Source organism: Anopheles stephensi, chromosome 3 (genome assembly GCF_013141755.1).
Source record: "Anopheles stephensi strain Indian chromosome 3, UCI_ANSTEP_V1.0, whole genome shotgun sequence".
In the NCBI taxonomy this organism is placed as follows: domain Eukaryota; kingdom Metazoa; phylum Arthropoda; class Insecta; order Diptera; family Culicidae; genus Anopheles; species Anopheles stephensi.
The window spans coordinates 3,226,352-3,253,608 of NC_050203.1; the positions used below are offsets into that span (position 1 = coordinate 3,226,352).

General features: G+C 45.8%; 1 protein-coding gene across 28 annotated transcripts in view; it reads right to left on the reverse strand.

The window, feature by feature from the left end:
• Positions 1 to 184: 184 nt before the first annotated feature.
• The window catches only part of LOC118509952 (glucose transporter type 1), a 166,133-nt gene continuing 139,060 nt past the window's right edge, over positions 185 to 27,257 (reverse strand). For 10 of the 28 annotated variants that reach the window (XM_036051292.1, XM_036051293.1, XM_036051289.1 and 7 more), the window contains 6 exons: positions 19,855 to 20,079; positions 19,537 to 19,676; positions 18,263 to 18,289; positions 10,377 to 10,480; positions 4,330 to 4,776; positions 210 to 365 (listed from right to left, as the gene is read on the reverse strand). In XM_036051292.1, the coding sequence (XP_035907185.1) occupies positions 250 to 365; positions 4,330 to 4,776; positions 10,377 to 10,480; positions 18,263 to 18,289; positions 19,537 to 19,676; positions 19,855 to 20,079 (1,059 nt within the window). In that variant the 3' untranslated portion in view covers positions 210 to 249. Of the gene's footprint in view, positions 366 to 3,911; positions 3,935 to 4,329; positions 4,777 to 4,807; positions 5,303 to 10,376; positions 10,497 to 13,161; positions 13,726 to 18,262; positions 18,290 to 19,532; positions 19,677 to 19,854; positions 20,080 to 27,257 lie in introns of those variants that run through there. The other 18 variants (XM_036051307.1, XM_036051311.1, XM_036051313.1 and 15 more) reach the window with 16 other exon arrangements.

Here is a 27,257-nt window from a genome sequence, read left to right on the forward strand (position 1 = left end):
GCTGCTGCTGCCGGTCGTTTCGCTCCGGAGACTGATGCGACTGTGGCTGAGGCCTCCGTGACGCTCCGAGACGGTGCGTCGGCCGGTGCCGGCCAGCGTGTGCAGGCTAACCGTGCTGCCGAGCGGGCAGCGATGGTCGCAGCCCAGCACCGGCGAACCCGGCTCGCCGCCACCGTCGCTCAGCGTCGCGTCCCCGGGCGGAACCGACGGGTCGAACGAGCTATTAGGAGTCAAGGCGGTGCTCTTCAGTCAAGGCCCTGTGTTCTGGCAGACAGGTACTTGCTGCTGATGACGGTGATGGGGCGCACAGGTGGCAGTTCGATTTTGAGTATTTCTTGCGCCTTCGGAACAACGCTCGGATGCGGCTGCGATGCGAGAGAACAAACGGACTGATTAATCGTGGGGACCTGGCAGCATCGCGAGCCAGAAGCGTATTGGCCGGAATGAGAGATGTGAGGGGGAAGGAAAGATGGGATGGGAGCTGGATGGGGAGGGGGGACTTGAAGGTTTTTTATCATACGACATGAAAATGGATGATGATAACTCGTACTAGCTAGAGAGAAGAACAATTCGCATTCGCAACTATCAAAACGACCAACATGTTACCATCTCCATCTCGCAGTAGAAGTAGAAGAGCAGAATATGGAGCTAAATAGAAATGAGCATTCCACGAAAGAGCAGCAAACAGAGCAGTTAAAAGAGTAAATGTTCGAAGGGCATGCAATGCAACAAGAATGTAACATCATGCTACTGATGAGAGAAGTACTGATGAAAGTTCGATGTATGAGACAAGGAAGAGTAAGTCATCTAAAAGGAGTAATTTAAATAGTTGAGAACGAGCTGAAAAAAGTTCACCAATTGCTACTGATCATGCATTTTTAGTAAAATTCGATGAGTCAATTAGTAATGTTGTATGTGTTTTTGATTCGAAAAAGCGATTCAAGCTAGAGACAAAGTCGTGTGTGATGCGTGTTGCATAGCTTTAGGCGAAATTTCCTGCTACGCCTGTAGCGTATGCAATAGACTTTATGTTTAGCTTGTTTTGCTATCGCTTGCGAATATTCTACTTCTCATTAGTATTTAATGTGTTTTGGTTGAATTATCACTTACGATAGTTGTTGTGTTTTGTGTCACTTTTCTTGTACTCTCGTTAACTCTTGTTCTCGCTTCATTTTATGTCGATTTTTTCTCTTAAAATGAAATTTTGCCTGCTGCTTTTCTATTCTCGTACTAGCTCTAATCACTTCTGTTTCTTTTCTATCTTTTCCCTTGAAATCACATTGTCCTTTTTGTGAAAGTTAGCTTCTCATTAAAATTTATACATTTTCCTCTATCAGCACCGTTCGTCGGCATTGCGCGCATCCTATTCGGATTGAATTTTATCATATTTAGCACTCCGACCATACCAAACCGGGAACGGAGGGCACTTTTACCGCGTGTTTCCCGAAATTTCCATCATTCATTTTTGCTCGCACGCTCTATGGGTAAGAGTGTATTATGCTGCATCCAATTTATTATGCATGAAACATTACGACACCGCCTCTCGTTCTAGTTCGTGCCTTGCGTCCTTGACCTTACCAGCTCCGTCACCAGCCAGTGTCCCTTGTTATCTTGCTCAACGGTGCCACACCACACGGCCGAGCGGGTGAGCTGATCGAGGGGATTGAGGCGTATAGAATTACGCCTACCACAGCTCGTATCTCCCGAAACCTCGCGCCCCATCGTAGCGGGGATAATGTAAATGTGTATGAATAAATTGCACATAAATTTTAGCACAAAATATATTTATGTATCGATAGCGCTCGAGGACATACGGGGATGGTTCTGGAGAGGAGCGAGGCAACGATTAGCCTACGACCATCGATCGGGTAAAGCGAGCGTACAGCGTACGATATGCTGCGAGCATAAAATATATTGCATCAGAAAAAAAGTAACGCCAAAAGATTCACAAAGTGGATCAACGCGGCCTGAGCCCTAACGTGATGTAGCGCATGCTGGCGAAGGCAGCAAAGTTTGTGAAGTTTACTCATATGCGCGTTCCCCTTTTTTGGCCCCCACCCGAGGCTGTGAGGCATTTGGAAATTTAAAATCATCCCAATTTACATTCTATCGGAGGAGTGATTACCGAAACGGGCTGCCGGCCAATAAATCGGAGCTCGTTATTGGAAGTTGGAAGTCGCTCAGCCTGTTGCACAACGGTGGGCTTAATTCGGGCTTTATGGGCTGGCCATTACTAAAGAGTAGGTTTTGTTAGGGGTTTGTACAAGTAGATAAACGATAGCAATCTTTTTTATGCGTCAAACAAGTTGTTTTCAAACTAAAACCCGTCATAAACCGATAATTCAGTGAAAGCGATTGCATACAGTTAGGCTGAGTCGGTGATGAGTTTGGTTGATACCAGCTTGGCGACTTCCGGAGCTCTGACAGAATCTTGAGGAATATCGGGTAATGATTCGCGATTTTTGTGCTTAATATTCCGTTTCATCAGCCTGAAAGTATGCAAAACTCGACTAAATGGGCGCCTAAATGTATGCAATCTTTGAAGATTGCAGTCTTCTCAGTCTTTTAAAAGGCATCAGCTTGCAGCTTTATCATTACTGTAAACAAGATTTAACGTGCCACCTCAAGCAGGAATTAGAACAAAAACACCAATTTGCATATTTATCGGACTGGGAAAGATCCATTCTCAGGATCTCTTTATCTTCCTTGCTCCCAGGTTCCGTGCAGAACATGGAGAATACAGAGAAAGATTAGGGCTTTTAGCATTTTTATCAGTGCTCGATTTATCGGCAGCATCCGGGAATCGGTTTTTGATTATTTAATTCGAAGTGATTAGATCGTATCGTTTTACCCCAGCAGCTCCCTACCAGTGGTGGCGTGTTATCCTGGCCTTATCCGCTACCTAATTGAGAATGCCTAATTACGTTTTTCGGGCAGATTATGGTTCTCTTCCGCCGTCCGTTAAGGTTACTGTGCGCTGCCGTTCTGGTGGTTTATGTGATTGTTTTTAGATTCTTATTAGATTACGCTGCCATAAAGGTTGACAACGATTGGGTGGTGGTTCAATTGGACGCTCGGGCCACCTACTACTCCTGGGTAACTGGTGTACTGGTGTGTTGGTGGTGTTCTGGGGTATGAGTTTCAGGTCTCGAGGAAAAAGAAATTCTAGCTCTCGAGACAACAACACAAACGAACATACAGCGGCCTCGGCCCCAGCATTAGCCTCCAGGAGTCGTAATCTGGTTTTGTTGGAGGAGATCTTTGCGATGGGGCGAAGGGCGTCGGTTTGCCGAAGGTAGTGCACGGAGCATTTCAAGTACGCGACTCACGGGGGGACAACTGAGCTGCTGGTACGGTCGGTACACCCGAGGAACGGTTCTTGGTTCTTTGGTGTGTTTGGTTTGGTTTAATGCGCCGTCCAAAAAATGGGATGCCCCGTCGTTCCGAAACGGTATCAGTTACGCATCAGGTCGAACTTTAAAAACAAACTCGCAAGGATGGTGTCGTGGCATTCGTGGCTTCTCTGCTTTCGTGGATTGCCTTAAAGGATCTCGCCTCCACGCTACTTCTTACACCGAAAACAATCTACAACACAAACGCACACACACACACACATACATAGACACACGGTTCTCCTGCGCAGAAGTTCTCATGGACAGGGACCCAGCGCGGAGAGATAAACGAAGCAGATGATATCGATTGGTTACTAAAAGCGTGTAATACCTGAACAATGGTCGGGCGCGAATAAATGGCATGCACTGAACGAACGAACGACACACACACACACACGGACACGCGGCGGACACACAACACGAGACACGAGCTTAGACCGTACGGTGTGCCCCGAACGGCCGGGACAAGCCAGCGTATCCACAGTCTAGCTCGTGGCAAGAACTGACGGCAACTTGAAACTTGTGTCTCTCACACTAGGGACCTGAAGGAAAAGCAAGAATAGTAAGAAAGAAAGGAAAGATCCGCGGTGTGCGAAAGAAAGAAAAAGAAGAAGAAAGAGAGAGAGAGGGAGAGAAAGAGAAAAGATTTAGTGTGGGACCGGATTCAGAGAGCGAGAGAGAGAGAGAGGGTTAATATTGCTAAAAGGGGCCTCAGAGTTCGATCTTTTCCTATAAACTGATAGAGAGAGTCTACTAACTGTCAACGCTATCAACTGCTCCTGTCAGACCTGATCGTCGCGCGTTTACAGTACCGGCTTGCTAACTCCAGTCGGCCTTTCAGCGTCGAATGCCACAAAACCATCGCTTGTGTAATGTGTCTACTGTCTTGCAGCTGTACGGTAGTAAAAAAGTATACTCAGAAAATGGGCACCAGTACCTGTACACACGATCCGTCCATGGGCGGAGTGACGCCGGAAGCTGTCCCGCACCGGTATTCCTTCACCCGCACCAGTCTGGTAACCGTAGGCGGCGTTCCCGTGTGCCGCCGCCGCCGACGTTGCTGTGGTCGACCGGCCACTCTGTCTCGTGCGCCGCAGCGGCATCGGTGAGCAGTTGGTGCTGATGGCGACCGTTTGGCCAACCGTACCGGCTGTCGTGGTGCCGTAGTTCATCGGCACACCGCCGTACCCGGTGGCCGAGGAGACCGTGTAGCCAAGCCCAACGCCGACGCCGTACTTGGAGGTCGGGCCGAGCAGGTTACTGTGGTCACTTAGCGGGTACGGACCCATCTCGCCGTCCATCGTCTTCGAGGATGGATCGAGCAGGTTGTGGTCACTCAGCGGGTACGGGCCCATCTCACCGTCCAGGGTCGCCGACCCAAACACTACCCCGAGCACGAACGATGGTGGTGAGGATGGTCATGATGCGATTTGCCCGATGAAGTTGATGGCGTAGGTAAACGTAGTTGGTTGAGTAAGATCGCAAAAGATGGCGGTTTCGGGTTTTGTGCGATCGTCGGTGCGACAGTGGACAGTGTTGGTTGTTGGTTTATCGCACAGTGAGCGAGTGAGCGGATAAGAAAGACCAAGCGACGCAACTACACAAAACGGGACTGCTGTGCTGGGACGTCTGCTGTCCACAGTACAAACTTGGTGGTAGAAACACACACACACACAGACACTCTGGCACGCGTGAACTGAGTGTTGGTGGGTAGCTCCGGCCGTCAAGGGAGATTTTCTCATTAATGAAGGTGAGTGAGTTTTCCACTAGTGTGAGGTGTAACGCTTGTTGGGTTAGCAACTAGAATCAGCATTGAGAGTGGCCGCTGGTGTCGTTGGTGCGGTCAGAAGGCTACAAGCAGCACTATCTGTACGGTGGTGACTGATGCTGGCTCAGCTTTAGGCAAGGACCTATCGTTCGCGAACCAGACGAGCGGACAGTCGGTGTCAGTGACAGTGGTGAGATAGAGGCGGAGTGAAAGTAAGTGAAGAGCAGCAGTAGCAACAGCAGCGGAAGTAGTAGTAAGAGAGCACTAAATACGAATGCCTACAACTAGTCCCAGTGACAGAGTTGCTTGACACTGGTGCGAATGGTGGCTTGAGGTGAGTGCGTTGGCGCTCTCTAGCTTTTCGTAGAGGACCAACGCTCGTTCAGGTGAGTGAATTTGATGATGTTAATGCTACGCTAAATATCGCTAAACGCTACGCACGCTTAAAAGCTAACGACCATTGTACGGGAATGTGTTTTTGATTCGATTATAAAATTAGGCTACGCTTAACCTCCGTTCGGCCGAAGCCCGGACTCTCTGCTCTGGTCTATCTCGACACCTGTGCACAAATGCTGGCCAGGGCGGATGTGTGCTTATCTCGTTGGGTTCGTTCGAACGTGTGAGTTTTTTTTTATCCATGCTCGCCTGTAATGTTTTTAATGTTCCTCTGCAGAACACCGGCTTCCATTACGAGAGTCCTCCGCAGATGGTACTCCAAAACTTCTAAAGCGCTTCGGAAGAGGAAACCGTTCACACACACTCCCCGGGACATGGGAGTCGACGGCACTGCACCATCCCATCCCCATTCTAGCAGTCCGTTGCGAGCCGAGTGACGATTTCAAACGACACACAGAGAACAAGCTACATTAATGACCCGTGAACGTGCATACCGTGCACTGGCGGGGTGGGTCGTGCGAGGTGTGCAGCTTTTTGGACGCTTTCCACGAAAAGATGAATGATTATTACTACACAAACAGCCAGTTCCGCCAGTCTGCACACACCGAGGTAGACACAAAAAAAAAACAGCAAACGGCGAAGTAAAATGGTGCCTCACCCTAGCATTCATCTACGTTAATGATCCTTCCCGAGCGTGTGTGTAATGTGAGGCTGCCGTACTGCAAGCAAGCGTGAGTTTAAAGTGCTCTGATAGCGAAGCTTTTATCCCCTACCTGTGCACTGGGGTGTGTGTGTGTGTGTGTGTGTTTGTGGTGTTTTTTGGGGCGTATGCGGTCGTATGGGATGGGATTTAGTACTTATGAGCTTAAATTTGGCTCTGGCATTCTGGTGTAACTTTAAAGGAGTTGGTTTCACGCTAGATTAAATATTGCTTGTTTAGTATTACTATAATTCTACGCTTAGTAGGTACGTTTCCATCGCAGGATCACCTAAACTATCTATTTAACTCTGAGAAAGTACTGTGTTGTGCAGATTGCATATCTGTTGGGGGTTTCTCTTTTTCTCGATATTCCAGTAACTTGCCTTACGGCATGATATTTATTTTCAATCTTCATTGTCTTTATAAATTAGAGAAAAATCCGTTTTTCACCCAGGAAGGCTGCATTCGATCATATTGCATACCTTCAGGCGCTACACTTCAAAAGCTCATCTGTAAGTCCTTAAACCTTCAAAATATTTTCTTTTCAAAACATGTATTCCAAATTCTTCCTAGAAGCGACAGCTGACGTCTTGTATTTGCAATTTGACGCGTAAATTTCTTATGATGTACTTGTGTAGAATATTCTGTGATAAATACAGTTGATGTGACTTGATGGAAGTGAGTATGAATGAGCGTGTGATACAAATTGGAAGCAATATGTGTGAAGTATATTAAACATGAATAAACCATCTACAGCTACGTAAAGCAAATATACTTGTAAACAACAATCAGCAAGAAATCGTGAAGGATAAAGCCTCCATCAAACCGGGATTCAACAGAATGTCTACGAAAAGGGAAAAACAACAACGCACGAACAAACAAACAGACACAACGCTACCAAACAACAAACATTTCTTGAAAGCCAACTTGCCAAAACCAATTGAGGGAAAAGCGGAATGTGTTTGGCGTGAAGGTGAAACGATTTGGACACCGGTGGGTCTAAGAATTCCGATGCAACTTAGACCGGGAGACTGGGGCGAACGGGCGAAGCGAAACGTCGAGCCCGGGCTCACACAAATAATATGTCATCCTTCAACGTTGATGGGGTTGCATTATGCCCATCTGTGCCATCTTTGAGGTGTGATATTTTCCTCCCCAGCCCTGCTTTCTCCACCTCCAACAGCTACCGTTGAAGGTGAAAGGAAAATCCCAGGCTCTATGAAGACATCCGAGTGTCGAGCTTGATGCCCTTGCCGGTGGTGGTGCGCCGTGGCGTGATTTAATGGCGGGTAGGAAAAGTATGCCACAGCCTCAAACCACACACAAGCTAGACTGCCGTGCCGCGTCCCAGACTCTCTCACACACGCACACACGAACAATCTCGCCCCAGCGCCGTATCCTTTCCGGGCGCGCACTTTCTCTCTTGCTCGATGATAAATGATGAAAATGTTGCGACTGCAAATGACAACCCGTTGAAGCTGTCATACTCGATTTTTGGTGTGTGTGAGAAAGGGAAAAGGGGGTGGGGGGATCTGGTGGTGGCCCATTCCCCGACGCCATCCAACGGGTTGAGATCAGAGCAGTTTTGCACCAGCATCGGCACCAGTCTGTTTGCGTTTTTCATTTCACGCGCCCTGCAATGCGTCGCGAAGGACGATCATGTCCTATCCGTTTGCTTGGGAGGGGTGACGTGGGGGCCGTGGGTGAGTCTGGCGGGAGGTAAAGTGTTGATTTAAATCTTCCACTTACGAACATGAAAGTCATGTTTTTCCTCGGTCGACACAAACCGTTTCGGGTGCGGCTAAGATAAGTGTTCAGGTGTTTGAGTTTCCCGAGCCAAGGGAATGGTGGGTCGAGGGGGTGTATTGTGATGTGGGTGACATTGGAAAGAGGGAGGGAGAGAGAGAGGGCGCGAGAGGAACAAAAGTGAAGTTGGCACATGGTGTAGGTTTAAGTACACGATTTAACACGTTGTATTTACAGACACTTGGAACGTGGAACGTGGTGGGCTGCAGGAGCAATTTTTCGAGGACAAGCACTTTTTTTTCCTCAGGAACAGATTAAAATAGGCAATGAGGAGGAAGACTGGAGGAAGGAGGGCGAGATGGAAATTTAAGAAAAAATCCTATTCACACACACACATGTTTCACACGTGTTTACGCATACTGAAGCGAGGGTGAAGCACGAACGAGTGACAAGAAAAAAGCGCCCTTTCTTGCCACATTTCGCTTGTAAGTTTGTACGAACGTGTGCGTGTGTGTGTGTGCTTTGTATTGTTGAATGCTTGTGAAAAGTTTGTAAAAACCATTTCCCATCGCTTGGTGGAGGCGAACCGTGTTTGTTCAACCACAACGCAAATACTAAGCGCACGCGGGAATATGAAGGAAAACTTTGCTTTTTCCTCCCGCTTTTTTTGCATGCGAAAACCCGCTGGCATGACAAACATTCTTCCCGAAGGTTTCTCCGATGTGTTGTAGCATTTTTAAATGTGTAAGTTTTTTTTTGTTTAGCCATTGCACACAGAGCGCAAGGGGAATGAGTAAATTGCATACTTTGAGGCGTGGTTTGTACTAATAACTGTTGATTCGGCTTATTGCACTGCACAAAATAGGGTTTAAAGCCTGATTTGTGTTTGAAAAATCGAAAATTTAACATTTAACATTAGCCTTTAAAATGCAATCAAAATAGAAGTTTCTGAATATTACAAGGATAACAATACAAGGGATAGAGAATTGAATTCCCGTCAACTTGTTCTCTGGTCCAATGTGATAGGATATGCAAGGAAATTTTTATTTCCGCCAAAGAATTCAAAGATGAGTTTGTCAAATCCCCTTTTCAATATCAAGGGATGATTTTTCCCTTCGGAATGTCTGTTCTGTTTAATTAAGTAAAGAGATTTTAATAAACATTCTCAGCTCACAAAGAGCAACGGTAGCAGTTTGCTTTGAAGCCAGAGCAAAAAAAGTAATGATTAAGCAAAAGGAATTCCATGGGACGATCGTGTCCAAGATGTGTGAATTGATTGCGACATTCCAAAAGTTACCAAAATCGCAACATTATTGTCTTAAACTGTTCAAATCCCCAAGCTTGTCACGTGAATGCTTCACGAACCGGATCAACGCCATCTCGCCTGGCCGGTTGGGCGAGATTAAGTTGAGTTGTTTTTTACGAAATGAAGCTTTAATGGAGCATCTGGAGCTGGAGCTGGAGGACTTTGTGTGTGGGGTGTAGAGTCCGGGTCCGGGAGAAGTGAAAATTGAGAAGAAAATTTATGGCGTTCGTATCGCTGAAGAGCAGATAAAAAAGAACCATCCTCACACACACACACATGCACGCAAAACCACAAACGATGAAACGTCAGCCGTCTTTGATAAGCGCGAGAAGTGGTGGCGAAAAACCACCCGGATGGTGGCGCATGGCCAGGATGTGAACAATATGGCGGTTTCTGATCCGAGATCCGAGCGCGACCGTGAGTGATGGTAACGACACGGAGCGCACCGTCGTTCTTGCGCAAGTGAGCCGTGTAATGATGTGTTCCGAGACAGATAGGCCGCGAGCAGCGAGACACAGTGGGCAGCAGGGGGGTGGGAAACCAGGGCGTACGTGGTAGTGCACGGGCACGCAGCGAAACGTGTGTTTTGGAAAATTGGCCAACAAGCAGTGAGTGAGTGTGAGAGCGGGCAAAAAAAAAACAAACGACAGCGAAACAAACACAAAATAATGGCTGATTGCCAGCCAGCGCAAGGTAAGCGTGGCACAAGAAGAAGATTGATAGATAGGTTTTTAGAGAGTTAAGGTTGATGAGTGAAGGACAGATGTGAAGCTTTACGTGCGTCTGTGTGTGTGAGTGAGTGGATGTGTGCGTAAGAAGGAGTTTTCGAGCGTGTGATCAAGCAGGCGTCGCTTGGCAGCACGTAGCAAAAGGATGCGTGACGATCCATCCATTCGTTCTTCTACAAGCACACACGACACACACACGCACGTAATAAAGCTTCCGTGAGTAAAACACACAACGTAAAGTGGGGGGAGGGATCGGTAGAACAAGAAGTAGAAAAAACACGCACACACACACAAACAGACAGAGAGAGAGAGTGAGACAGAAAAACAAACATTGGCTTACGTGAATCGTGCTGGGTCTTTTCCTCGGAGATCATCAGCGCGGCGTGTTCGATGCCCGAGTTCATACTTTGCGGCTCCAGATTATTTACGCAGTTTAGCATACTCCTGAAATTCGCACACTCTACGATTATGTAATAAGTGAATATTATCAGATTACCGATAGCGTGATGGAAACGAGTGTGAATTTTTAACAGTTTTCGTCTTTCTCCTTGGTGTTTGCTTTCCGTTTTTCTTTTCTTTCGGCTTTTCTTTTTGTTGTGGTTGTTTTTGAGTAGTGTTTTTCCTATATTTTCCCCAATTGTTTTTGTTTTGTTTTTGCCTATTTTTCTCTTTCCAAGGGAGAAATTTCTTTTCGCTTTTTTGTCTTCATTTTAAGAACCGTTTGGTTGGATTGGAATACCAACAGCTAGCAATACCGTTTCTCGTTTACACAAACAACCGCGAACGGTAAGCTGTCACAATTGACAGCTCGAAAAGGGAAAAGCTCTTGCAGTGGAGCTTTTATTAGCAGTAAAGGCTGTGTGATTGTAGTGAAAATGGCATTCTAGGTGTTTGTGTGTATTATGGTGATAGTGGTGAAAGCAGCATGGCAAAACTGGCCGCTAGAAGCTAGTGTAAACAGAAATTGGCAGCTGGCACACGCTTACAGTAGGTTTCAAAAATGGGCACACACTTACTCTCTTTGAAACAACAAATAATTATCATGACTTCTATACGATAACGTTTAAGGTTGATTTTAAAAAATCTCTAGACGCCTAAATGTATGCAACACGCGGTAAAGATTTGTGATAAAATTCAATACATTAAGCTGAATTAGTTCGAATTAAGTTATTCAACGAGAAGAATACAGGAACACTGATTCTTTTCATGAGAAAAACTAAGAGAAAAGAATGGAAAACGTAAATAAAATCAAAATATTGAAATAAAATATTACTTTCCTCAGAAGTCCTAACGTGTGCTCAAATTTGTGTCTCCCACTGTACGTGTAACAGAACCGGCTCCACACGAATGAAGGCGAAACTAGGCGTAGCGAGCAAATTACCGAGCCGTACTGCTGATTCGATTGTGATACTCTAGGTGCGGGGCGCAATAATTTAAGGTGATGATGACGTGCGACCTCCATACTAACCGCACCGAATCCGTAAACTGGGGAAAAACAGGGAAGCGAATCGCATTGCATACTCGAAGATTTGTTTTGTCTCTTCCCAGTGTATGTGCCATTTCGTGCCGCAAGGCGGTGGATCATGATGAAAAATGGATCATTTGCGTGTGTGTCGGAAAAGACGCGCTGCTCCCTGCGGAAAACTGGCACGAATGGGAGCTGTAGTAATAGATCGTTAAAGGGGCGAAACGCATCATCAGCGCTCAATGGGTTAAAGGTGGCAAGGTGTTTGATAATGGGTGTTCCTATCCTCACAGAAACACTTCAACGCGGATAAAGCGCAGACAAAAAGGCCGCACTTAAAGCCGCACCGATAGGCAAGACATTTTCCACCTCCGGTACGATCATCGGTTGTCATATTTTAAAGAAAGGCAGTTTCGTAAGCGAAGCGTCCCACGCCACAATCGACAACAGTTTGGGCATATTGGAAAAGTTTTTCCTCCCCCCCCCCCACCCCACGGATGGTATGTTCCGAAGAGCGAGAGAGCATATAAAGAAAAACACAACAACTTTATCTAGCCGTTTCCGAAAGCTTTTCCGTGCTCTCGCTCGCTCTCTCTCTTGTGCACGGCTGTGGCGCTGTTGGCACAAGACGGCAGAAGACTATTATTTATGAAATTATCTCGCAGCGAGCAGACGGGCTGGAATGCATGATAATGTAGCCACACACACACACACACCTGTCCACTTCGCCCAGCTCCCGTTTAATGTGCGTCCAGGTGGTGCCCAGGAATTTTCCGCGTAATCGATTGGATGAAAAGTCCATCGGATCCGGGGTGAAGCAAAATGGGGCGAACGGGCGCTAAATTACACGGAAATTGAACTTTAGCTATCGGTTTAGGCGTCGTTATTATCTTCTTCTTCGTTTTGTGCCTGCTGTTGGGTGGTGTAAGCGCCAAAGGATGCACGCGAAGGCTGTTAGTAGGAGGCTTAACAGAAGCAGCCGTCGAGCAATGCTGTTGAGTGAAAGTTGTGCCCAAGTTGTTTGGGCGTTTGCATTCGACCTAGCATCGACCTAGCACCATCGGATGGTGGTGGTGGTGGTGTACTTTCGGAAAGAATTTCCATTTCCCAACAGAAACAAAGGGGTGGGACAGGTTGGGTGGCCGAGTGCGTGTGCACCCTCGCCGTACGGAAGTGAGTTGGAAGAATGTTTGTCGCGTTGTTTGGATTCTTATTTCGGTGCTCAGTGCAACCATATCCAACCAAAGAGGGCATTGTTTATTTAGCTCTCAGCAGCACCAGCAGCAGCCGAAATAAGGAAAAGGTGTACAAAAAAACAAAAAAAAAAAAGGAAATAAACACGAAATAAACGGTAGCAGCACGTGGGCCGGTATCTCATCGCGGGTAACTAATAACGAAAGTTTTCAGCATAACTTACACGCGCGGCATTAAGTGAAGCGTAGTCGGTGTGTTCCGATTTTGGAATCGATTTAGCATCTTTTTGTCTGATTTTTTGTTTCCTTTTGTGCATCGTTGATGGTTCTGTTTTATTCAATTTATTGCTAATTGTTTGACCGGGGCTGATCGGTAACTAATGAGGGCTGGTTAGATAGTTTCCGCTTAATAATAAGTGAATCGATACAAAGTTTGTTTAACATTTAGAGGTGTTTTTGGATATTTATTGATTGATTTTTAAGTAGTTTTTTGTATTTTAATAATTTTCATCTTATTGTTTACTGCTGAATTCACGTAAAGTATATCGCAATTTAGATATTGGTAGCGTTCTTTCGTGCGCAAACATAATTTGATTACTTTCTCGTTACGCGGATTGCATACTTTCATGCTCGTTCCCCCCAGCGGACGGGTGAGCGCCTGAAGGTATGCAAAATGCCTTTCACTCTGATTCTAACGCGACATCTTAACCGAAACAGTTTGCTTTTATTTCTTAGCCTATAAAGTACACGCGCGATTACAAACAAAAACCATGAGCGAAACACAATAGACGTAACTTATGGAAAAAGTGTAAAATACTCACTTGGACACAAAGAAAAATACAAACTTAACCAAAATAACTGAAAATCTCGGAAAGTCGGGGTGGGTTGGACACAGACGGGTGCCCTATTTTTTCGGGTCAGCGGCTCGTTCTCGTTTGCCGGCCGGGGAAACACCGAGGCTGTCCGAGGAGTGCTGCAGCTGAAGCGAATCGGAGCTGATTGAGTTGTGCTCGGTTTGGGGATCGGTTTCGCTGTAAAATAATAAACCGACGTAAAAAGGATCGTTTACGTTTTCCAACGAAAGTAAGAATAAAAAGAAGTAGAAGCGAGGATTAGACGAGGTTAGTTGCTGCTGATGCTGATGGTAAAGGTATGGCGCTTGTTAATCGCGTGTTTTTCCAGCTTTTAAAGTGAATGGATTAAATGGGATGGGATTTGGTAAGATTCAGTAAGATTAGGAGGGACCTTTTAAGCGGGCACCAGAAGCGGCCGTTTGCTGTGTGGCCTCTATCTCAAGTACGATGCGAAATTAATTTCATCCATCTGGAACGAATCGAGCAGGCCACTGGGCCGCCACTGGATGGAGAGTTTGTCAATTATTTTCCTATCCCCTATTGACAGTGATTTTCCGCTCAAAATGACAAAATTGCTTTTGAACGTCGCACAAGTATCGCGTATCAAAAAGACGCCGAAACTACCTTGCGGGCAGGATATTTGAAGGGATGCTCCGTGAAGAGGCTACAAATCTAATTATCACAAAGGAAAACCAGCCCTCATTGAAGATGAACCTTGAAGCTTGAAGGACGAACAGGGGTTGGGGAAAAAACGAAAGAGTTGAGCATCCAAACGAGCCCGAAATATTCGGTTGCGGGTTCTTTTTCCGCATCAAGAGATGATGCCCTCTTCGGAAGCTTTTTGATTGTAGGCGAGCAGGGAGAAAAAAAAAGTTGGCAAGGCCTCGGGGCCTTCTCTCATCCCTGTTTTTTTTTTCGCTGTGAGAATTGTGAAAGAAGACTGCGCCGCCTTGGCGAAGAAGATTGGATTATTCATTAGAGCGAAAGCCCTGACATCATCATTACCGGCCAGCAGCAAAGGGCCAGGATCTTCTTCGGACTAGGCGACACGGTACGGCGGGATGAAATATTATTTATCTGTCTCCCAACCCAAGTCGACGCGTGGGCAGAGCAAGGAAGGTGAAAGCGGCGATGGTCCGACCGAATGCCCTAATCACACTCGGAGACCCGTGCGACGGAGTGCGCCCCGACTGGATGACAACCGGTCGACGAAAAGTTTGTCATCAGCACACGCTGGGACCTCGAACTCGCCCCGGTTCGCCTTATCAAAAGCCGTAAGGCTTTTCGCTCCATTAAAGGATGATTAATTGATTTAGGAGTAATTAGAAACGCCGGATTTCCGTCGACAAAGCCAAAAAGGCGACATCGGTGCGATGGGCAGAACGGGAAAGCGGAAGGACACAGGCCCGATCCCAGGCGAGTACAACGCGCCTGTAGGGTTTTTTTCCTGGAAGGAGACAAACGGGTCGATCGACTTTTGAAAAACTGCTCAGTGACATACAGCGAGCGACGAGGACCTTCGCCCAATCGGAAGCCAAGATATCGGGTTTGATCTGAAATTGTTTCGATTGAAGGCCCGAAGACGAAGACTTGCAAAGTCAAGTCCCCGGTCTCGGTCGTCCTGCAGGTCGAAAAGATGTTACTGACCAATGGCTGGAAATGTTGGGCAGATTTTACGATTTCAAACAATCAATGACCGCGTTGTCGCATTACGGGTGAGCTTATGAGTTTGAGCTTCCTTTTAAATTCGCCCTGCCCCATCGCCTTAAGCGCTTTTCCTTTTCATTTCCGGATTTTCCCTTCCCTTTTTTTCTCGGTCCGTTTGATGAATCGTAAAACCGAATCCTCCCAACAGCGATGTGCCGGGCGGCTGTGTGAAATCGGTTTGAATAATTCATAATGTTTGCCTAGTGCGGCCATTCCAATTAATGGGGCAGCATTCGCCATTTTTTCCGCCGTTTGCGTTGCTGTTGGTCCTCTTTGGCCAGCGCCATTCCGCCAGAACACAGCGCCGTTGGCTTGTTTAAGCATCAGGACACAAAGATTTTAATGGTTGCTAATGCTGCTCACACCGCTCGGTCCCGCCATCCCGCCACAGATCGGTACAATTTAATTTGACTTCTTTCGTTTATCGCCGAAACCAGTTGTTATGATGTGAATTTTGTGCGTTCGATAAGAAGCGGCCGGGCAATTGGCGTGGCAATTTGTTTACGACGAACCGTTGTTACTAGGGAAGGCTAAGGGCGGAGATGAAAGGTGTTTTGGAAAATTCGTCAAAGTGAAATGATGGTCCCATCGGTGGTGGGCACGGTCGGCTCCTAAATGGTGCTTGAAAGCTAAAGCAATAATATTGAAGCATAACAAGGAACACATTTCGCAACACACAGCTTGCACAGTCGTGATCGTGAGCGTGGTGCGGATTAAATGAATGATTTTTTCGTCTGATTGAACAATATTCCAAGAAAGACATTTACGTTGAAGCGCCTCAGGATAGGCAAAGCTGTGTTTACTAGATTGTGAAGTAGTAAAAATCTGGTCAAGGGAGTCTGACTGATTGCATACTTTGAGGCGCTGAAAAAGTCAATAAACAAAATCAATATTGCTTTCCGGCGTATATTTTCAATTTAAAAGACATAAATTAAAGCCGTTTAAATAGGAAGCAGTATTTACACTATAAATAATAAAAAAATGACTGTACAAGCTGCATCGAAACGTGTAATGGCTCTTTGTTATGCTGTCAAACTTGCGCCTATTCAACTATACAAGCGAAGTATGGTGCTTTGAGAAGCTCAAGCTCAACGGACTATCTTCCATCCATCCAAACGGTTTCAACGCAATTATGTAAAGTTACACCCGCCGCTCTGAAACTGTTACAAATTCATACACGTCCTGGCACTGTTTCTGTGGAATGGGTATGGTAGTGATGGTGAGAGAGTTGTGTCTTTCTGTAGTGGTGCTGTCGTCGTTTCATCTGCATCACATTGCAGCGCCGCGAAGAATGTCGCGAGAAACAATACCGATAATAATCTGATAATATTGCGCTATCGGAGCATAACCAGCACACCCACACACACGCATATCCACCTTTGCACTCGCGTTTGCATCCCCGATGTCGCTCGATCGTTTAATTCGTTTTAACCGTAACTTTAACCGCTGTGTACTGTTGCACTTTGTGATTTATGATTTGTTTGTGGTGGTGGTGGTGGTGGTGGTGGTGGTGTGCCTGTGTGGTGCGCAGTACAATAAATACAACACACTCCCATGTTTCGCGTTGGGCCGCTTTGCAGGTGGTTTGCAGGTGGGTGCGTGTTTTGGTGCGTTTACTTGTTGCCGCCTTGTGAGTTCGTTGTGTTCGTGTGGAAAACGAACTAGCTACCGTGTTGCTTGGGGTGCTCTGTTCGTGGAAAAGCCTCTTCGAGCGAGGAGGCTCACCCTTTTGGGAGTGTCACATTACCCCGTGGTGCTCATTATGGATGTGTCAGAAGAGAGACAGAGAGAGTGAGACAGACAAAGAGCTGTTGCGGTGGTTGAGATTTTCCACAGAAAACGACAGTGCGAAAAGCGAATGGAATACTGTTCCCAAAACCGGAGCTTTCGAGCCCTCGTGTGCCCGAGACTGGTTTGAATTTAATTACCAACATAAATGAACGATTTTCGGGGTCTCTACCGCGTTCGACTGGCAGTGTAATTATTGCAATCGATCGATGCCGCGCGGTTTCGTTAATTGACCCGTGCCGTGGTGAAAAGAGTACAAAAAGGCACACTCACACACAAACAAAAGCAAACAAAAAGAAAAACGAAAAAAAATCGGACACAGAAAATCGGATCCCTTTTGGGTGGTTTTGTGGAAACGGAATCAAGTGATGAATAAATGTGCGTGTAAAAGATCGATGGGAAAAGTTTCGGCGCAGCGAGACGGAGCCGAAACTTGGACTGTTTCGTCAAAAGTCTAATTAAATTTAGCTCATCCCGAGCAGTTCTGGAGCTCGTTTCTTGGGAGGGGTGATTAGAAGTGATTTTGCACAACTTTACAGTAGAAGTAGTACTCACGAGTTTACGAAAAACAGGAAGTGCAGCTGCCGGCAAAAGAAACCCGAAAACAAATCGTACCAATTCATGCAATCGAACGAAATGAAGCAAAATCCAGACAAATGGAAAAAAGAAAGATCCTCGTTACACCCGCTGCATATTCTACGGACTTTGGGAAGCGATACGGAACGGAAAAACATGAAACAAATTCTTCGGAAAAACAGAAATCGTAAAGTCGTGGAAAGCAGACTGCAGTGCATCGTACGGTGGATGTTTTTTTCTGTCGTGATCTGCCTCCAACGAAATATCAACATACCGATAAACACAGTCCCTTAGCTTTAGCAAAAAACCAAGCGGAAAAAAGACAAAATACGAAACCTAAGTGGTGTGAGGTAGAACAGTGATCGTGAGCAAGTGATGAGTGAGTGGTGATTGTGTGTGTCGGAAGCGCGATCGATAACGGTCAAAACAAAAACGAATGAGCTCCGGCAATGAGTTGCCGGGAAATCGCGCGCAGAAGTTATAGGGGGGAAAACGGGACATTTTCTTTGAAGGGTGGACGAGCTTTGTGTGTATGATGATGTTGGGTGGTGGAGGGGCCATAACTGTTTGCCGTTGATACGATCAACGGCAAACGAGCGAGCGAGCGAATTCTCATTGCTAGTACGGCGCAAACTGCACTTACCCGTAGAGTCTACTATCGCGAAGGTTTCTATAAATTAGGGATGGGAAAAGTAAAGCTGTTGATATTCTGCTTCTGTGGAGATTTGAAGGAGGGGTGTGTGTTTTTTTGGGTTCAGAGGAAGAGTGTGTGGTTGAGTGTAGACAGATGTGAAAATGGTGTTTAATTAACCAAGTGTACATTTTGGTGGGCAGAGTAGAATCGAGGAGAAGAAGAGAAAGTTTAATATAAAAGTTATCAGTTTTTAAAGATATTACTAATAAGGGATTAAAAACTAGAATAAAAAAGATGAACAAAAGAAAAACGAGCAGAAAACGAACGGAAATTTTAAATCTTTTCCCCATTTTTGCCCCACCAAAAGCATTTTCATGTTTAATGAACATTTTTGCATCTCGGTTTTGCTATAGGGCATTCCAGATGATTAAAACTTTTGCGTCGATACGTTTTTTTTTTGCTATCCCATACAGTCCGGCAACAGTCTAATTATAGAGAAGATGGAATGCATAACAACTCAACCATAATCAACCATAATGGCGTCTTCACACTGAGCACTTAAGGGAAGAACGGCGAACAAAGATCGAGCAATCCCTCCAACGCTCAGACTCCCTCCGACCAAGACCATTATTATTGGTGGCTAGAATCAACCGGGTAGAGTGGTAGTAAATCGTGAAGCAAATATTATTGGAGAGAGATTTTTTCCTCTCCTCTTTCTCAAGCGGAAACTTAAGAACTGTTGAAGATCCAGAGGGAATCCACCGGGGAATTCGAATCCGATTGCAATTTGTGTGGTGCACAGGACGGAGTTTTTACACCGTAAATCGCTTTTCCATTTGTTTTTTTTTTGTGTGCGGAGAAAGTTTTTGAACCCGAATGTAGTAAATTCGAAGAACCTGATCGAGACCTGAACTTGAGTCTTCCTTGAGTGATCACAATTTGAATGCCATTTTAGAAGGAAAATTTGTAGATAATTGTGTGTGTGTTTATGTTGGGTAAGGTTTCGTAGAAGAAAAATATGAATTCGTTCATCCCTATTCCCTTTGCCCTCATAACACAAGAACGTTCTCTTTATGCATGGAACGTGTTTTCCTCCCATCGATCAGGGGAACTATTTTCTCTACTCAGCTGACTGTTCGATGTAACTGTTGTTAGTAGGTGGTGGCGTGTGATGGTGTCGATTGACGGTTGTTGTTGGTGTGTGTGTAGAAAGCGGCAGTAGAAAGTAAAGTGAGCGAGAAAACAGGGTGGGTTGGGTCGCATGCAAAATGAAATGGTCTTACCTTCCGTTTCCGTGCCTAAACAGAGCTAAAATTTCTTCGAACGTTTTGTTTTTGGTCTCAGGAACCTTTTTATATGTAAATATCCAAAATATTGCTAAAAATACACTAAACGGTAGGAATGTATAATTTTCCAAGGCAGTCTGCGTGGGATAGAGAGAGAGAGAGAAGGAAAGGAGAAATATTAGTTCAGTATTCAAATTATGTTACACGAATTGCATACTTTAAGGCGTGAAAGCGTTGTGGTCGTTTCATCGAAATGCGCCTTAAGTTATGCAATTCTCAGTAACAAAACTAGCTTCCAAGCCTCCCGGACCTTACCTTTAAACTTGGGAAACCAATTCCAACAACGAAGTTCGCCATCCAGTTCACGAGCACCGCGATCGCCATCGCGCTCGGTCGCGGCCCTTGGGAGAACAGCTCGGCAGTTATCATCCACGGTATCGAGCCCGGTCCGACGGCGAAAAACACGACGAAGGCCAGCGTTGACACTACCGACAGGTAGGACATCCAGTCGATCATTTCCTGCACATAACCAAAAAACTCCTAAACTATGCGTGTAACAACCTTGGGTTCCCGTATTTAGAAGGCTTTTGTTTGAGAGGGAGCGGGTTCATGTTCGTGTGTCCGTGTCCGTACGTGTCGTTGCAGTCAGTCGATTGGGACAGGAAGATAACGCTAACGGGGGGAAACGAATCTCCGGCATATTGGGGACCATGGGAAAACAGGAATGATTTTGTTGCTTATGTAGAGTGTCGAATAGTTGTTCTATTGCTGGTCGAAAAACGCGTCAATGCGCGTGGGAAGAAAAGGGGACGATACTGTGTGGAAGAATTCTAGAATCCAGTACATTCGGAACCTTAGCGGAAATTGATCGCACACGAGAGGAGGACCTCTACCTGTCTGTCACCTGAAACGCAACTCAAAAAATGGCGGGGAGGACCGTTGGTAAACAGAAGAACCAAAACTATTACCGAAAGCGAGGCTCAACAGGGAATCAGAAACCAATAAATACAGATATCATACGGAAACCGAAGTACAAAACTAAACATCGAACAAAACAGTCGAGCAAGAGCAAATTACGCTCGGTCACCTCTTGGGGCAGTCACCGAGTTGGGTATGGGCAGGCCCGGTGAGAAGGCTGCTCTTCAACTAGTAGCGAGGTATGAATAAGATTGGTTAGTAATATTGATATTAGTAGTGGCAGTAGTAGTAGTTGTAATTAGTACTAGTATTAGTAGTTGATGTACTTGGTGGACTAGCGAGTACATAAGTGAGATAATATAAGAGAGGCTGTGTATTGTTGCCCGTTACCAACACACCCACCCGTGGTTAGCAGTAGTAGTAACAGTAGTAGTAATAGTAGTAGTAGTAGTAGTAGCAGCAGTACGCTCAAACCGTTTAACGTGTGATGCACCAAAAGTATCGAAAAAAAAAGTAACCAAATATCGCAACCACCTCGACTCGTTAGAGACAAACAAAAGGGAAACGGAAGACAAACAGAAACAATTAACAATAACAGTGTGCGTCAACATGTACTTCATCATTTGTTCCTTGCACTTTCGATAAGTGTTTGCACGCGCGTGTGTGTGTGCGTGTTTGTGTGCGCCGCACGCTAGTTGTGCGCTGCTCGGTAGCGTTTGTTTTGTCATATTTATTTGTTAAATAAAGTATACGAGATAGAAGGCAAAAATATGAAAGTAATAAAATGGCGGTCAGAAAAGGGTTGGTTTGAGAGGGGGAGATTGGGGAGGCAAGAGGGATGGTTAACTCATCGCGATCAGCTATGGCTTGACTTTGGTAACTTGAGGTGAAGTAAACCTGGGTGCCTCGCAAATGTCTCGCAGCACGTCCAAAAGCCCGGAGCAAATGGAGCACCCTCTGCTGTGTGTGTGTTTTCGTGTTTGTTATGTGTGTGTGTGTGTGTGTGTGTGTGTGGGAGCGCACGTTACTGGTGCACAGTGGCACAGAATGCTTTACGAATTATGCTGGAGCAGGATGTTGTGAGGAGGAGCATCTTCGGAGTGTGGAAGTATGGAAAACGGGAAAACAGAGGAAAACACTGTTGATCCTTAATAGCGGGGTTTGTTTATTCATGTTTTTGAGAGATGGCTTTGAAAGCCACGCTTTGGCATTCTCCCCAACCAAACAAACAAAAAAGCGCATGACAGAATATGAATTGTGATAGGCAGTTGTGTAGTATGTGTACGCCCCATCCAAGATGGCTATTATGAGTGACAGGCGGATGTTGGTTTGTTGTTGTTGTTGTGGCAGTTGTGTGATGGTGTGGCTGTCAAAAGCGGAGTCCAAGTAGGCGAGATAAAGGTACCTTGTTTATGATGTGCAAGACAGGATTGATATGCGATGAGGAGAGAGCTTTGCCTCAGCTAAAACGCTTTCATGTTCAAAGATACTGTACAAGAGGTGTTGTTACTCTTTAAATTTATTTGTTTTACTGTACGAAAAACTAATGATTAAGTAGCCTTCTAGTCTCCAAAATCGTAGTCTCAATAGCAAACCGTTGGTTAGAGATAGGCTAATATTTCAATAAAAATAAATAAGTTCGACCCAGCACCCAGCCCAGAATCAATCGATCAGGCAGCATGTAGGCATCAAACAATACTGCCAAAAAATAATTGGTTAATTGCATTCGAGGCACCGGGATCGAAATCGTGACCCAATTTAAAAGCGCCAAGGATGAGGCACACGCACGTCTCGGGGTATCCGGTTGCAAATTGGTGTTCATTAATGCTGCACTAAAGCCTGATCGCAGCCTCGACCCTTCCATGCACCATTCGCACCATAATTGATGCTTTCCGATGCCATTTTGAATTTTACGCGAAGTCCACGAACCGCGTTCCAAACCCGCGCACATTCAGCAAGCAAATCACACCATCAGGTCAGTTTGTTTGTTGTTCATCTTTCCGCAACCGTCGTGCGGTTAATTCGAGCGGATTGATTGTTCAGAATTTACACAATTGTAGTAATGAAGGGTCAAACCCACCGTCCGCATCGTTGAGGTCTCTCGGAGTCTGAATTTCGTATTTTGGGGTGTGCGAGTGAGCAAAACGGCAACAAAAAACGGACAACATCAAACGTCAATAATGAAGTTAATTTGAGGGCACGCAAAATCAATAACACGTGACCGCCCCCTTTCGACGGTGGGTTCGGCGCGGTGTCCTGGTGTCGAATTACCGAGATTGCACCGAAGGTTTTGATTATTGGGTTGCAACGGATGGAATTCAATTATTGTGGAAGTTTGTTAGCATGTTCGGCGAGCCAAAGGTCAGATAAATAAAGTAATCATAACCGTAAATGGTATGCAATAAAAATCATCATTATCGTCTGGTGTGTTTTTTGGGAGGGAAATTGACACGCAAGCGAAAAATATCAAACTTTCACAGCAATGCGCAAAGGAAGTATGTGCTTTTTTTAATTCAGCTCCGGATGAAGTTAATTTGTGGGTTGGAAAGATAAAAATAACTTTCTGATCAAAAATAAGTTTAAAAAAAGGACTCAAAGGTAAGAAAAAATGAGTGATAAAGGACGTTATTTGAAAGGAAAATCGTATGCTTGTTTGTGTGTGTAGCAAGAATATGTAATAAATTTAGAAGAGCAGCATCATCACACTTTATGATGCGTTGTGTTTGCTCATAATTGGGAAATGACTGGCTTGCATCCGATGTAAACAGGTGGAAAGCTGGCTCGAGTATGCTTGGCACTCCCACAGACACCTCTTCAGTACCGTTAAACATCGTTAAATGATACAAAATTGCATGTCGGTGCGCTAGAGTGAGTCTGTGTCTGTCCAATGTGTTTGTGTGTGTGTGTGCGGATGATTCACGCGGCGTGTACATTGCGTGCTCTTTACAAGCATTGGCAAAACATTCTTTCCGTCAAGAGTGGCCAGAATGTTTCGCGCGTGTATGTGTGTGTGTCCAGTGATCGTGGTGAGCGTAAGTGATCGTGTTGCTGCTGCTGCTGCTGCTGCTGATTTGCTTTCCAAGGGCAGTGTGATTGGTGGCCATGTCCCGCCCATCTCGGGATGGTAGTAATTGCTGAAGTGTACGATGAAAACTCGTAGGAAATGAGAGGGAGCTCGAGAAAAAAGGGAAGCGGTGAATGGTGGGTGTTGGTAAGGCCGGCGGCAGGTGAGGTGAGCAACGAATCCGGGAAACAGGGATATGGGTGACTGTCTTTTCGTTTTCTTTTTTCATCTGTATTTGGTATTTTTGTATTGGGTGAGTTGTTTTCTTCGGGGGGGAGTTGGGGTTAAAAGCCTTAAAAACCGAGAAGTTCTCCCGTACGTCCTACAAGCTACAGGGGCAAGACGGTTAAATGAACGAACCATTTCTGTGTGTGTCTTTTTTTTCTCGCGTTCGTGGCCTTTTCGTGACTATCGCAACGGCTTATTTTCGATATTTATGCGAAGCGAAAGAGCTTGCGGAGTGAAAAGCATTTGGCGCTGCAGGTTGCTCCCATGGAGACGCCTGGTTGTTCACTTTATGATGGAGGCGCCTGGTGTTTACGACATGAATCTTTGTCAACTGGTAACGGTGGATCCCGTTTTTATTTTTCTTCTTGCTGCGTCGCTTTGGTTGCGGCAGTGGCAGTGATATAAATTTCCCAAGTGTCTTTTTTCTTGCTAAAATCATAGCCAAAAAAACCCCAACAAGGATATATTCCACCCGATATGGAATGCGCTCTCTGTGTTTGTGTTGGGGTGCGTTCATGTAGGGTTACATTTTAGCTCGGTTCTTCCAACAAAAAAAAAAAACATCGAGGGAGGAAACAAGTACAATAGCACCAGATAGAACGGATACGCAGAAACACAAACAAATGGCGCACAGGTAGTCATTCCAGGTAGGTCACCTGGTCACCTAGGGAAAGGAAAACGGTTTACGCTTCTGCATAGCACGTTCGCTGCGTTTGATACGTGCCTGGGATGCAAAATCGGGTGTGCCCCTTCACGCTGGTAGAGCGAGCGGTGAGCAGGGACAAAGGACCAGACACGGGTTAGGACGGACAGGTAATATGACAAAAAGATTGTCCAAATAAATAAACCCGGATGCGGCTGTGCCGTGATCCGTGCAGTGGTGCAGGATACCGGCGACCAGCGAGGAAAATGTGCTTATGCTTGGGAAATCTCATAAAATATTAAACTAGAAATTCTTGCACGATAGGATTTGATTAAGGGGTGTTTACTTAAATCTGTGAGGCATCCCATCCCAACGCTTGGCAGAGAATGTAAGAAATTGCTGCGCTACGGAAAAAGGAGTTCAGGATGCGGGGTCGTCGGTGTCTGTTGGAAAGGGTCAGTATTTATTTCCCTACGCTGGGCAAGTATAGTTGGTGCAGCATTTTGTTGACCAATGATAGTTTATCCTGGCATGAGGAAAAAAAAGATCTCAAGATGACCTCAAGTGATTGCAAATTGTTTCGAGAGGATCTTGGCACGTTGGGTAGCAAGAAATCTTTCTCTCGTGGTATTTGAAAATTTAATCTGATATGTTGTACCGGCGTTTACGAATGGTTCAATTTTCCAAGCAATATCGTTTGAATAATTTAATATTCGTTAGATTAAAATATTTCCGATGCTGTGCTGGACTAATTCCGCTACATAAAGCACAAGACCGTTGATCGTGCACCTCAAACAAAGCAATAAACATTCTTTAGCCAAGAAAAGCAAGTCCACGTACGCGAAGAAAGTACGCAAGCTGACTCCCACGGGGTCACACAAGACACGCTTTGCTGTTGTGTCTTACGCCTCCATAAAGCACTTTTCGCCATCACGCGTATTTTGCCGCTACCGCACAGCGCAAGTGGTTGCGTGATAAAATTATAAAAGTAATATTTTCTGCTTATTTTGAAAGCGACGGTGCGGTCTGGGCTCGGGGGATAAAGAAAAGAAAAGAAAAGGAAAAAAAAACACGAACCCGTCACCTGACGAAATCAGACGACACCGTTGGCCAGGGAGGACCGGGTCGCCGGGAGAATAACCTACTCAATTCCCCAAAGTAACTGTTTACTGCGCTGTCTGTTCAACCGTGAAGACTTTATGCTTAGGCTGATGCCTATCTTTCATGCGACGCTTTTCATGTCGCGCTTGCCAGTGCTCTTATACTTCGCGCGGCTAAGACCGACCCGACAAAAAAAAAAAGGAAGGAAGAACGAAAGAAATCAACTACACACAGTTTCATTCAGGCCCACCTACTATACGTGATGTGCAGGTGAGCTTAGAAGGAAATATGTTTATTTTCTGCTTTGCCAGCCGAAAGCGCCGAAAAGGAAGAATCCGAAAATAATAATAACGACCCGAAAAACGGTTATCGTGCTTTTACCACCTTTTTTTTTCTTGCTCTTTGTGCATTTGGGAGCTTCCATCACAGTCACAGCACCAGTTTTGCTTCCTTACATTCTCCCCATTTAGAGTGCTACCTGCCGGTACCACGCGGGCCAAGGTACGAACGACTATGCGAGAGCTTTTTTGCCTAAGTAAACGACCATGCGCCTCCATCGGGTGAGCGCAGCAGCGCCGAGGCCGAGAGGCTTCACTTTGTTCCTTTTCTTGCACTTCCACGTGTGCTCTGTGACAATCACAGGGCTTCGCAAATATCTGCATGTGTGTGTGTGTGTGTGTTTGTGACGATATTTTTCTTTTCGTTCACTTCACACACTCCAAGAGCGCCTTCACACAGCTTCCCAGCGCTGGAAGGCGCGTTTCTTCCGTGGAGCGAAGAGATTCTTTTTTCAATTATATGAGCATTTTTTGTAGCTGTTGTTATTGCTGATAAGTATATATGGTACCTCCAAAGGAAAACATGTACAGATCGCACACACTCACACTAGGATGTGCGTTGGAAGCGAGTGGCGTTGGGACGTGTGGGTTTCCTTCCTATTCTTCAACTCTATCGAGCAAGACTCGTTAATTCCACATTCACCGGGGCAAACGGTGCTCTTGGATTGCGCTTGGAATATATTCCACATCTTCTGCCGTTGCTGCTGCTGCTGCTGCTCAGCATGCATACATGAAGAAACCATACGGTTTGTGGGTGGGTGTCCTCTCACCGAGGGTGGAAAGTAGATTGTTATTTTATATGGCAAAGTCTTCTGCTTCGTCTGGTTGTGTAGTAAATCTTTTTCTCCCGGTGTTCGAGGTGAGCCTACGCAACCAAGACCAGAAAGCAAAAGCAATCGGTTGCAACGGTTTTGCTAAATTTAACGAGCAGAGGTAGAAGCAGAAGAAGGCACACACACACACACATTCACAGAGGCAACCGGCCAGACATCGGTAGCGAATCCCGATAGGTGAAAGCTATCAGTTGGAAAGTGTGTTTGAAAGTGACACACTCTTAACCTTTCCATTTCCATGTGAAAGCATCCCGAACCCGGGGCCTGGCAGGTGAACGGTGCCCACGCCGCAGCACGAACGGTGCCGACGACGGGGGGTATCGGTTTCCTTTCCGGTCGGTTGACTTTCTTCGTGCAACAAACGAACCACGGCACGGTACGAGCAGCGCGAAAGGAACGAAGTGAAACTCGAGACGGTTTGCTTAGGGCGCCGTGCGTATGACGTCAGCACGGTGGGACGGTTCCGCGGACGGTTTTTCGTGGTTCAGGCGCGCGCGCGTAAATGATTCGTTTATTTAACAAATAATTTAATGTACAAATATTTACTGCAAAGAAAAGGAAGATTGGGACTATGTTGCTAGTTGAAGGGGGAA